The 12504-nt window shown below is 43.5% G+C and overlaps 1 protein-coding gene across 1 annotated transcript in view; it reads left to right on the top strand.

The window, feature by feature from the left end:
- The window catches only part of adgra2 (adhesion G protein-coupled receptor A2), a 47348-nt gene that overhangs the window by 18381 nt on the left and 16463 nt on the right, over positions 1-12504 (top strand). Inside the window, exon 2 of the mRNA XM_033620282.2 lies at positions 4973-5044. Within this exon, the coding sequence (XP_033476173.1) occupies positions 4973-5044 (72 nt within the window). The remainder of the gene's footprint in view (positions 1-4972; positions 5045-12504) is intronic.

Here is a 12504-nt window from a genome sequence, read left to right as displayed (position 1 = left end):
CTTTTTACGTATCTGCTTATTTGAGCTATTTTAGAGTGTGTTTGGGCCCAGGCCATTATGAAACTGTTTGCACAACACATATAATATACACAGTTTTCCCCTGAAAAACTTTTCCTGACCACAGTATAGTTTTCAGTCATAAGATGGTGATGATTTTATGTATGTATTCTTTTCATTTCAGACTTGTAGACACAAACATAGCAGCACACGAAGTGAAGTGACTGTGTATATATACGCGTTCTGTGTCTGCTGTGGTTTCACTGTCCCTGTTTAACCCCTCGACTCTGAGTACACCACACCAGTGGAGGGCTGGTGTCTGTGCTTCTGTTTGACCTGGCTCTTTTCATATGACCTTGTTGCTTTTTGATCTTCATGTAAATGAATTAGATGAGAGTGGTGAATGGGATGCTGGAGCCTGACATGTGGTCCTGTTTTTTTTTTTTTTTTTTTTTTTTCATAGATTAGATGGATTCAATTAGCCCGTCTGATTTTTCAAAGGCCTTTGTGGTCTGAAAGGGTTAAGTGAATGAGAGATACCATCCCCAGTCTGGACTGAGTTATCACACTGTCGAGCCATGTACCATACATCTTATTGCTCTTGAAAGCAGATTAACTCAATCTGCCATCTGATCTGTCACTTATACGGAGCGAAGAGAAGCCGCTCGTGTACAGTAAGGCCTCAGTAGCACCATGGAGCAGACGTTAGACCTCCCAGCAGCATGGACTTCTATGATTAAGAAGCTACTCATCTTCTTTGCTTGTAAAGCTCTGTTAACCTTTGTATACTCCAGTGATGAAGTGATGCACTCTCATGTGCCTCAGCTGTCACCTGCCTCCGGACACTGCTCCATCTGTCTGATGGCTGTCCGGGAAGTGCTCTCTCTACAACCCCTGACCTCCGAAACCAGGTTCTGAATAAACAGCTAATTGGCTGGGTTTCCTGTTTAGCCTGATGGGAACACTGACTATTTCTGTCTGTTTACAGAGATCTGCCTCTCTCTCTCTTTCTCAGAGTTGTACTCTCTGTATTGTTTATGAAAGAACAATGTCCGTCACTACAACTGTGCTCCAAACTTCAGACTTTGGTTATTATCCAGTAGTGTCCAGCCTCTGCAACTCCCCTGCGTTCCTGGAAATCTGTGCCTTTTGTTGTCTGTGGGAGGGTTTCAGTTAGCTCATTTTGTGGTCTTTGTTTATTTGTGAAAGCCTAGCTTTCAAGTGTACAGAGTAGCAAGCAAATTGAAATATCATGTGTTGAAATGTCATAACTTGAGACAAATGAGGGTTTTGTGATAGGATGCCATATGTGGAATTAAATGTTTTTCCAAACAAACATGGACACAACACATAAACACATCTGTACAGGTTTTAAGAAGGAAGCTTTTCAAAACATATCAGAATTAGATGAGAACCCTAAAGATTTATGCACACATATGTACACTCGAGCACACCAAAACCAACGTATAAGCTGTTCACTGACTAATAATTTTTTTCCCCCTGCATAATAAGCTTAGTTAAAAAGGAACTATCTGTATCTAAACTGTCTGCGTTGAATTAAATGGCTTGCTTCTTTGCCAGATGTGACTTTCTCCTCTTCTATCTGTATTGAATTATTCAGGCAGTTCCGGATCTTCTGTAGCTTTCATCTCGGGCCTGCATCCAGTTATGGGAGAGATACCGTGCCCAAAGTCAAGTGAGAGACCTTAAGGTCCAGGAGTCATAGGTTCAAATGCGGGCTACGCCACAGGAGGACTGACTCTGCTCTTGTCTACCATCCAACCTAAGAAAAGTCTTGACTTAATAACGGTGATTTATCTCAACAATTCACTGTGGATTTGTGAACATGATTTTAGTTTTCTCTCCAAAGGGAGAAATAAGACAGTCAATTTCTGAGGCCTCAGCTTTGGAAATGAATGTGGATTTTTGCGATAGTAATTCCATTGATGTTGCACATTTTCACAGTGGAACCTAAAATAAAGGTAATTTTGGTTTTAAATGCTAAATAAAACAGAGCGGCCTCGGTTTCAGTATTATAGTTATTATCAATGGAGCAGCTCTCGTCTCTTGATTGCAGCCGGTGTAAAAATAAATTTCTCTGGTTTCTTATTTTGGTAGATAATTGTAGGAAGATATTGATTGAGGTGTCCAGGATGACTGGAGCAGAAGATAATTTACTTTCCATTTTGGCTGTCCTTTTGTGTGCTTCTCTTCTGTCTTCCTGTCAGTGAAGTTACTGAAGTGAAGAAGTAAGTCAGGCCAGTTTGTGTCCCTGTACACCAAGACTGGATGATTAAATCTGGTCATTAAGTGAGTTGGAAGGTGCAGAGCTGAAGGCGGTGTTTTTATTGATGTGGCAGGAAACAGGGGGGGTGGGGGGAACGACTGCTGCTGAATCTGTAAATCTCACAGACTGTTCACAGTCCGCTCCCACTTTTAAAGGCGCTCACACAGCTCCACTCTCTCGATTAAGAACACACTTAATGTTGCAAACAGCCCATTAAGCACCATGTGGTAGAGGCGAAGATGATGTGAAACTGAAGGGTGTGTTAATGATGGCCTGAGCAGAGCCCCTGCTGTACCCTGAGCTCTTGCTGAGGGGACGTGGGCAGGTCCGTGGATCCGCAGAGCCATGTTACACAGTAGTGTAAACATTGAACCCTGCCTCCTGAAAATTATGTTCATGTACAACAAATGTGCAACAGCACAGGGGATCTTGGTCTTGGTTGAATATTGAAAAAGTCAACTCTGACTTGAAGACAGGATTGCCTGTTTCAATATTCAAGCAAAACCACAATCTTTCCCAAACCTCTCCCAAGTGCTTTAGTGGCCTAAACCTAACACACACATGCACAATGCAAACCCCAGTCCCTGGTGTAGACCCAACCATTCACCCTGACCTGCTCCTTTCAACTCCTGAGCACTGCGAGAACGTCACAACTCCTGAATTTGATAAAACATTGCCAGTGAACGTAATCCAGGCGTCAATTATAGCTTCTTCAAAGGGTATTTAGCAAAACAGTATATAGTATAACTCAGTACTCAAAGTCAGTATACAGTATAAACATATTTTGAAGGAGACCATGACAACCATCCACAAGGCTTTAAACACAAGGATGAATGCCTTTTTTTTTTTTTTAAACATTTTAGTTTTAAGAAATGTCCCCATGGGTCCAGGAGGCTGTTAAAGAGTAACTCAACACCAGTGTTTTGCTTTTTTGCACCTATAACCACACCAACAGTGATGTCATAGGGTTCTGGAGAGCACTTCTACCTCACTGCAGCAAGGTGAGCAGTTAAACCACTGAGGGTCATCAACTTGAGTATGTTTTTTTGTTTTTTTTTGTGGCAGATGGTTTTAGCACCCAGATTTCCATAACCAATGATGCCACTGCCACCCTCGGGACATAAATAGCCAGTGTGTCTATTAACACGTGGGTGCATATTCTTGGGCATCCTAGCAATGTTGAAATATGATGTCAACATGAACGGGTCTATTCAGCTATTCTGCTAAAATATAAACACATTGTACATTCAGCAGCTTTATACATCCTAAAAACTAAAAAATTAAGTCAACCAAATCTGAAAATAATAAGCCCACACTGATTCACACAGAACTTGAATCTCAGTCTCCTGTGTGGAAGTTCCACACCTTACTCTCTCCATGGACTGTTTTGCTCTTTTTATTACATCACCTGACTTTCTGGCAGCACATTTGTGACTTTTTTTTCTCGTAAATTTACCACTTAAATCTCAAGAACTTTTCCCACTGGACAATAAACCCGCTAACACCCACTAATATCTGGCTTTTGTGTTTAAAGGGTAAGATCACCATTAGCATCTCCTCCCAGGACGAATGTCTTTGCAGTAGTCATGGGTTTTTATCGGCTCCAGCTCCGATCATTTCAGATCAGCAGTGATGGAAATATGACACCCCGGTGGACACACCCATTTTAGCCCCTTTACCATTGAAATGCAATGACAGGTCTCCACAAAATATTGTGCGTTTCTCTCCGAGCAGCGCTCGATCATCGTTCACAATTTAGTTGAGCATCAAGTTTGAGAGAGAGACTAAGTAAGTAAGAGATGTAAGGAAAAGAAGTAACCATAGCAACATTTCACTGGCCTCCATGCTGCTTTCTACTAATTACTGACCTGTTTTCAGGCCCATCCGTGACATTGAACGTGACACACCAGAAAAAAAAAAAGCCAATCAAACTATTCAGTAGGATCCATAATAATGTCAGGTGTTAGGTTAGCTGATATCCCTCTGCTTTCAGTCTTTGTGCTAAGCTAAACATCTGTTGGTTGAGGGTCATATTTAATGTACACTGTGTTCAATCAATCATCTAATCTGGTTCTTGGCAAGAAAGCAAATGAGCATATTTCCAAAAAAGTCAAACTATCCCTTTAAAGTTTATACAAAGGTCTTTTCTAACTGACTCTGACAGTGGCAAGTCCGTCAGCGCAAAGTGATTACTGTAAATATTCATTTCCAAGACAAAGCAATCTCAGCCTCACTTCCAGTGTGTCCCGTGGCCCTCTGCCTTCAGGTCTGATAAGAGCCCCATAAGCCAAGTGATTCGCCAGTAGGGAAAGGGCTAATTAACATGGCCTGTGCCGCCACTCGTTTGATGTGGACAGACATCCTTTTGATGTGAAAATGTATGCGAAATGATGATCAAGATTACAGCTTCCCTCCTTATCTTGATGTCCTACTCCGTCTTTAACATTAATTGGAAACATCTTAAGCTAATGTCTGTGGTCAGACTAATGTCGTGTGACTGCAGCACCAATTAGACATTTTATTTGGACTTCATCCTCCTCTTGTGACCCCTTCACTGTGTGTTTAGTTAAACCTGAACTCTCCCATAGCCGTGAAGCTGATGTCCAAGATAGTGATTTAGCACCATGAGATATGCTTCAATTTATTCTCAGTGGGAATATTTCTAACAATACCGTTTCTTTTCTACAGAATACTGAGCCACAACAAGATCCGAGTTCTGAGAAATGGATCCTTCTTTGGACTTAACGCTTTGGAGAAACTGTGAGTAGCCTACTGTTTATTATCCCATATAATATCCCAATACTTCACTTCTGCAGATGCTACAATGTCATGTTTATTTTGTACAAGATGAGATATATCTTATGTGTGAGCTGTTATTTTAGCACGCCTCGGGGCCTTTGTAGAGAAATACAGACAGCGTATCAGTGAGATCTTAGCTGCTCCGTTTGCCGCTATCCATTCATGGGCTTCTGTCCAGCAGGGAGGATGATACACTCAGACTGGCTATCACAGAGTTATGTTGAAAAGCTCACATAATTACACTTTAGTCCTTCATTATCAGGTAAACCCCACTCCACAGGACAAGATAAGGGAGATCTCTGGGAGGAGGTGCGTGCTGGCAGCTTCGCCTGTGGTTCACAGACAGTCTAGCCCTCCTCAGTAGCACCGTAATCTCTCTGAATGGGGTGTGAGACAGGTGATAGACAGGATAATTTCTGGGAGAATATGAATGAAAGACTTTTACTGGTGACAAACAGGAAAGGAACCATGGTGGGCACTGTTGCTTATCAGGGTAGCTCTTTGCCTTATCACTCACTTCAGTCTGTCTGTTGGTTGGTTTGTCCACCACTTTGGTCCAGACTGAAATATCTCAATAACTACTGAAGGATTGTCATGAAATTTGGTACAAATATTCATAGTCCATAGATGATGAATCACAATGACTTTGGCGATCCTTTGACTTTTTCTCCAGCACCATGAGGTAGTTTTTTTTTGTGAATTGTCTCAAAATCTATTGGATGGATTGTCATGGCATTTGACATTCATGGTTCCCAGAGGATGGATAATAGCTTATAATAGCTCTGGCTAACTTTTCATCTAATGCCATGACCAGGTCAAAATTTCAATTTCTTTTCCAGTTCTTTGGTTTTGACCAGTGCTTATTAGCAAACGTTAGGATGCTAAGATGGTAAACATGCTTCACATCAACATATAAGCATTGTCATTGTGAGCACGTTAGCGTGCTGATGTTGGCATTTAGCTCAAAGCATGCTGATTCAACTGAGTCCAAACACTGAAAACTGCTCAGAAATTTGTGACTTGAGTTGAACTCAAGTCACAAATTTGCAACTTGACTTGGACTTTGACACCAGTGACTCCTGACTTCACTTGGACTGTAGCCTTTTGATTTGAATTGAATCATTCCCCCAAGCCAAAAGATTTGAAATTATGTTTTATAGAAGTGTTTCACTCCATTTCCTGAATCAACTAACATCCATCCATCCATCCATCCATTTTCTAACCGCTTATCCTCTTGAGGGTCACAGGGGGGCTGGAGCCTATCCCAGCTGACATTGGACGAGAGGCAGGGTACACCCTGGACAGGTTGCCAGACTATCGCAGGGCTCACGCTCACATTCACAGCTACGGGCAATTTAAAATCACCAATTAACCTATCCCCAACCTGCATGTCTTTGGAGAAAACCCATGCTGACATGGGGAGAACATGCAAACTCCACACAGAAGGGCTACCACACTTGGGATCGAACCAGGAACCCTCTTGCTGTGAGGCGACAGTGCTAACCACCACACACACACACACATACACACACACACACAAGACATTAACACTAAATATTTCCAGCAAGTCGACATTTAAGTCCGCAGATTCACCTTGTTTGAACTTCTCCGTCAGCATCCAGTGAAGTTGCACGAGAGTGTCATGGAGAGCTAATGTCATGTTATGGAGCGCCAGTTGGAAACAATGATACCAAAGATATTGTGTTGGCGTACAAAAACTATGCAGTGGTCAACAAAGAACGAATACAAGTTCCAACAAACTTGTTTTGACAAATGCGTTCAAATAATAAAAAGCATTCATTTTTGTAAATTTAATCTATCATTACTCTGCCGTTTAAATTGCATTACATTTGGTAAAGAATGCATTATGACTTGTTTACAACTTAAAAAAAGTTTAGGTCTTGGGACTTACTTATGACGTGCGAAACAACAACTTGGTCCCACCTCTACATTACTTGACTGGAATAAGAGGAGATGGACAGCTAGCAGCATGTGCTAAAGGTTAAGTGTACGGTATATATGATATGATATGTCTCTTGGTCAAACTCAGTGATTACGGTAAAGACTGGTGTTTACCAGCTACCACTCTTGGCCTCTGGGATGTGAGAATTACATCTAGTGTGTTTCTCACCAGACACTCTTTCAAGGTGTTGTTTTAAAGAGCATCCCAGTAAATCTTTATAACATCCTGGCAGCTAACAACACACATGGAGCCGCTTCAGCCTGGATACTGTAGTCTGGCAGACAGACATACTTATATTGTGAGGGGGTGAGTATGTTGAAGGGATATTAGTTCCACATGCCACTCAGAGCTGCCACCCATGAAGCTAATGAGCTCCTCAAAAATGTTGAAAGAAGGAAAAATATGGTAATTTGCTGCAGTTGTTAGCTTGTTAGTACCTACCTGCTGGAGCTCACATCAGATGTGCCAGTCGAGGACAATAGCCAAATGTGCTGAAATTGCTTTTTTTATGTCTGGCATGTGAATGCTATGGGTGAACAATTCCAAGGCCAAGTTCTCACTTCAACTGTCTTGCACCGAAGACGCTGAAAAAGTTGTTGACAGGAAGACATGACACCGAAATCCTGTGACTAATACCACCAGGGAGAATAGCTGATACTAAACTAAAGACGAGGAAGATCTGTAGCTTCAATTGTTTGATGTAAAATGAGCTGATGTTGCTTGTTTTTATAAGTGCAGACAAGGTTCCCCGTAGCGCCGCGGGGTCGGTGGGTCGGGTAACCTGAGCTTACCCACTAACTAGGCTTTGTAGCTGGAGCTGTGATAAAACCAGCAGGGGGTAACAGGGTGGAGCATTCCTGCAGGCTCACAGCTTAAAGACCTGGGAGAAAGATGCAGAACAGGCAGGCAAACACACTCACACATACTTGTGCTCCACAGAGGGAGATGTGGGCGTCTGGTGTGAGGAGAGGACATAACGTAAATCATGCAGGCCTCATTTCACTCCTCTGCCTTAACCTCTGCTGGCTCCCTGACACACAGCGGTGGAGGTCTGCTCACTCACTCTGACGTCTTCAACCTTTAATTGAGCCCTGCACAGCTTATAATTACATCTGAGCTCATGGTAAAATTGCTGTCTGATGTGAAAAATGCCACATTGAAATTCACCATCACAGTGATGGAAGGGTTTGAGGGTATGAATTCAGTAGTAAGTTTCACGGTAAAGGTTTGGATGTGAGTTTTTGTGCATACTGAGAGATCTCAGTTTTGTTTTGTCTCCTCAGCCAGCCATCACTCCTCAGGTCCACTCATTGTTTCCAGTTTGTCGTCTACATGTGCTTGTCATTTGGAGCAGTAGTGAACAGTTACTCATATTATGTGGTCAGCGCTGTAATCAAAGGGCCAGCCCACTAGGGCTGAGTAAACACACATCAGGGAATTACACTGCGTCTCTTCCCCTACGTGACAAGGACAAACACAGTCTGCTCCCTGGCTGCACATGCACACTCTCACTCCTGGCCCATCTCTGTTGTGACTTGTGTACTGTAGCTGTGAGAGTGTTTCCTAGTATGGGCACCCTCGCTTCTTGTCCAGTCATTTCAAATGGGTCTGGTAACTCTCTCAGCAGATGCTCACTCAAAACCCACACACTCACACCAGACATCTATTCAGAGTTGAATACAGTCTGATTTGCTGTTGTTAGTTGGAGAATACAGCTCCAGGGCAGGCCACCCTCCTCCAGGCCTGGGCCAGACAGTGCAGCGATCTACACAGTTAGCCCTTTCATTGGGACAAACCTCCTCAAAGCCACTATTGCCTTCATAACCTGCCAAACCACCCAAGTGCAGAGGAGCAATTTAGCCTTGTTTGTTTTTGCCCTCTTACTGGACTACTGTGTTTTTGTAGCTCTTTTAAATAGGCTTGCCATCCAACAGCTACATTTGGATCTTGGAATCCCTCATTTTTTTCCAGCATTTGCGATGAAACACCCGTTGAATCATACCTGGCTTCTGTGGCGGTGCTTGCTATATATGCAAAATATCAGGCCTTTGATACTGTACCTATTTGAGTACCTCCACCTCTGTGCACACCCTTTCTGATGGGAGCTGACGCTGGCGGCCCTGCTAACGAGCTGGGACCTTTATGAGTTGTGGACAGATCCCAGCAGCCTGTCCTGCGCTGATTTGAGCCGAGGTAATGAGAATAATGAGCAAAGAGGGCCGAGGCAGTCTGGCTCTTGTCCAACTGGGCCCCACTGCACCATGGGACACAGGACAGGCAGGCAGGGGCACAAGGGGCCCTCATTACTAGGTCTGCTCGCCCTACAGGGAGAGAGGGAGCAGAGAGGGAGAGCAGAGGGCAGCGATGATGATGGATGAGGGAGCAGCAGGGCGCTTGCAGTGAATAGGTCTGAAAGGCAGGAGTGAGGCTTGTGGTTATGGACTGGTGGTTAGAGGCTCATAGGTGTTGGCAGCATGATAGACTTTGTCAACAAGAGAGTCTAAAATGTGTATGAATCTACCTGGCATGACTGTGCTTTTGTTGCACTACAGAAGAGCATGCACAGGAAATATCATGCAAGATTATTAAAAACTTCCTGTTGACTTACAACAGCTTCATTCAACAGCAGGAAATAAGGAGCTGCTTGTGATTTATGCAGAGCAACAAGAATTAAGGGAAGTTTGCGCTGAAACCTGCGACTATTAAGTCACACAGGGCATGAGTATGTGCAGATGTTGGATGTGTTTAGAAAAACGTCTGCATGATAGAGAATATATACACGATTATCACATTATGGTGGAGAAGGCTGAGGCCAATTCATTACTTTTTTGACTTGATAGTATCTGTTTCACAAAAAGGGGAGGCGGGAAACTCAGTCTTTGCCTGAGCCTCTCTGAAACCAACCTTGAAATCGCCTCTGCCATTCTGAGCGGCTGGGGTTAGGATGTTGTCCAACTTAAACAACTTTACCATCTGACACAGGGGAAGTGGAGCCGAGATGGCTAAAGATGGTATGGTGGCTGGAGAGAGAGGGAGAGAGAGGGGAGGGAGAGAAGGAAAGCACACTCCTGCAGTTTGTCTTATATAAATCTGAGGTTGTTTTTCTTAGTGGGAGATTAACATTATTTCCACACAGGCTAAGCAAATTACCTTGATGAGTGGGAACAAAGCAGAGGTGGGCAGCACTATAAGCATGTAAAAACAGCGGAGAATGTGCGGACATGGCAAGGAGCCCTTCTGTCTAGACCAGTCTGGGGAAGACAAGGTTCAGATTGTACCAGCCCACCACTCGGAGGAGAGCTAAGGCCAGCTGTGGAGGTTGTTGCACATGGGAGTCTCATTTCTCCCTCACAGAAAAATGAACATTTGTGTAAGCATGTTTGCCTGCACACGCCATTGAGTGGCCCCCGGTTAGGCAACAGTCACCTAATGAGAGTGCATGACATTAAGGGGTGGAGCGGGTGAGGAAGGGGTTAAGCGTGCTGGAGAGTGGAAACAGAAAGGGGGGTGCTGCTGGAGTTGATAGACTCCAGATGTGTCTTTCAGATAAACTGAAGGAACGGGGTGTGTTTGTATTGCAAGCCTAGCTCAGTCATGGCTCTGGGGGTTTATTGAAACAGCGAGCGAGCCCCCTCATAAGCCCATTACCAAATCGTACGCTTTATACGCCAGTAACTCGCTCTTGCACACTCTTTCGGCAAACTTGATATGGTTTCAATGGCATTTTTTCCTCCAGAGGAACTTGAGCTTTCCCTGGACTTACTTCCCCCCACTTCCGTTTGTGTTCCTTTTCTGCTTTATTTTTGCATCTCCCCTCTCCCAGCTCACTGGGTCTCTCGCTGTTCCTCCCCCTTCTCACTCTCTACATGCTGTAGTCCACCTACTGGCTGAAAATTCACTCACGGACATGAGTCCCCCTTTTCATTGATAATTTGAATGAAAGGCGTTTCCTCTAGTTTCCTCCTCAGTTATAATATGTACATTGTTTGAACCCTGTGTCTGTTCATGTATTGGTAAAGATGTTCAACGTGACTTTTGGGTCTTTCAGATTGAGGCACTCTATTTAAGTAATATCATTTCATTAATATGATTGAGGTGAGTAAGTGGAAAAACTGAAACAAAATAACATTTTACTGCCTTTTCTCTCCTGAGAAAACGGTCACCTCTGACCCTGAGAAACTTAACATTATTATTAATCTGACAAATATTATATTCTACTCTATGTCTTATTTAAACCATAAACTTTAATTGTATCTGACTGATGTACTTGCTGGTAGATCTCATGAAAATCAGCAGAGCTGCCAAAGCAGGCATCGCCCCCTTGTCTCGGCCGCTCCAAAAGCCAGAACTGAAGTCAATAACAGTCCGTGGTTCCAGAGTTTTCTTTGGCAGAATAATCTCCAGATCAGTCTTGCTTCAGACTATAGAAACATATAATCAACTTAGGATATTTTACACTTCAAATAAAAGTGTGTATTGCTATTTCTGTGGAGTTGGATCCATGGTTTATGTAACTGTTAGTCAAGGACAGAGCTCAGGGCCGTTTTCGAGTATTGGCAGTGGATGATCAGGTGGTGACTGTTCAGATTTATTTTATAATCTAAACGATAGCCGCTCTATGAATATAATAGTCTATATTTGCTTCTTTAGCTTCATGGCTGCACCAAAGAAATTGGTCTCTAAATGAACACAGATAAAAAGTTGATTAGGCATATCCAATCTGAGAGGAACCAGAAAAAAAATAAAGAAAATAATCTGGGGAAGGGGTAGCAAAGCAGGAAATTAGTAGAAAAACAAGAGCTCGGCAGATCCCGGTTTCCTGTTTTGGGGGGAAGGCAGGAGTACGTTTGGGGCCTGTGTTACAGAGCCCCCATTGTGAGCAAGTGTGTTGAGGAGTAGGGAGGTGGGGTCTGCGGGGCCATACACAGGGACGATTTTGCTCAGTACTGAATCCCCTAACCCACCTGCCCCTCCCTACAGGGGAAAGCTAGCTAGTAAAAAAAGGAGAAAAAGGAAACTGTAAAAATAAACGAGCAAGGGCCTCTGCTAGAGACGCCAACCAGACAGGAAATGACACGCAGCACAAAAATGGTCTCAACCGACCTCTGTCAGGGACCAAGGTGCCAGTTAACCCCCCCTTGCTTTTTTCCTCCAACAAAGCTTTAATTCCTCTATAGACATTTGTTTCTGTTGTCAGGAAGTTGCTTATATTAGTTTGAATCGAGATATAAATACAATTCGAGTATAGAGCTTGGCCTTGTAATGTCATGTCTTTCCATTAAAAAATTCCAGGAACAGGAAATTCTTGATTCCAGTCTGGCGATAATGAGTGGCCTTTCCCTGGCTTCAGTCATTTTCCCAGCTCCCTCCAGGTCCAGGGCCTAAACAATGTCAGTGGAGCACTCCAGTCCCCGCCGCTGTGCTCCTGATAATGGAGCACTCCACGTCTGGTGCGCTT

The sequence above is a fragment of the Epinephelus lanceolatus genome, chromosome 9 (assembly GCF_041903045.1).
Source record: "Epinephelus lanceolatus isolate andai-2023 chromosome 9, ASM4190304v1, whole genome shotgun sequence".
Lineage (NCBI taxonomy): Eukaryota > Metazoa > Chordata > Actinopteri > Perciformes > Serranidae > Epinephelus > Epinephelus lanceolatus.
The sequence above is the reverse complement of the archived record's forward strand: the minus strand, read 5'-3'. Positions and strand labels throughout refer to the sequence as shown.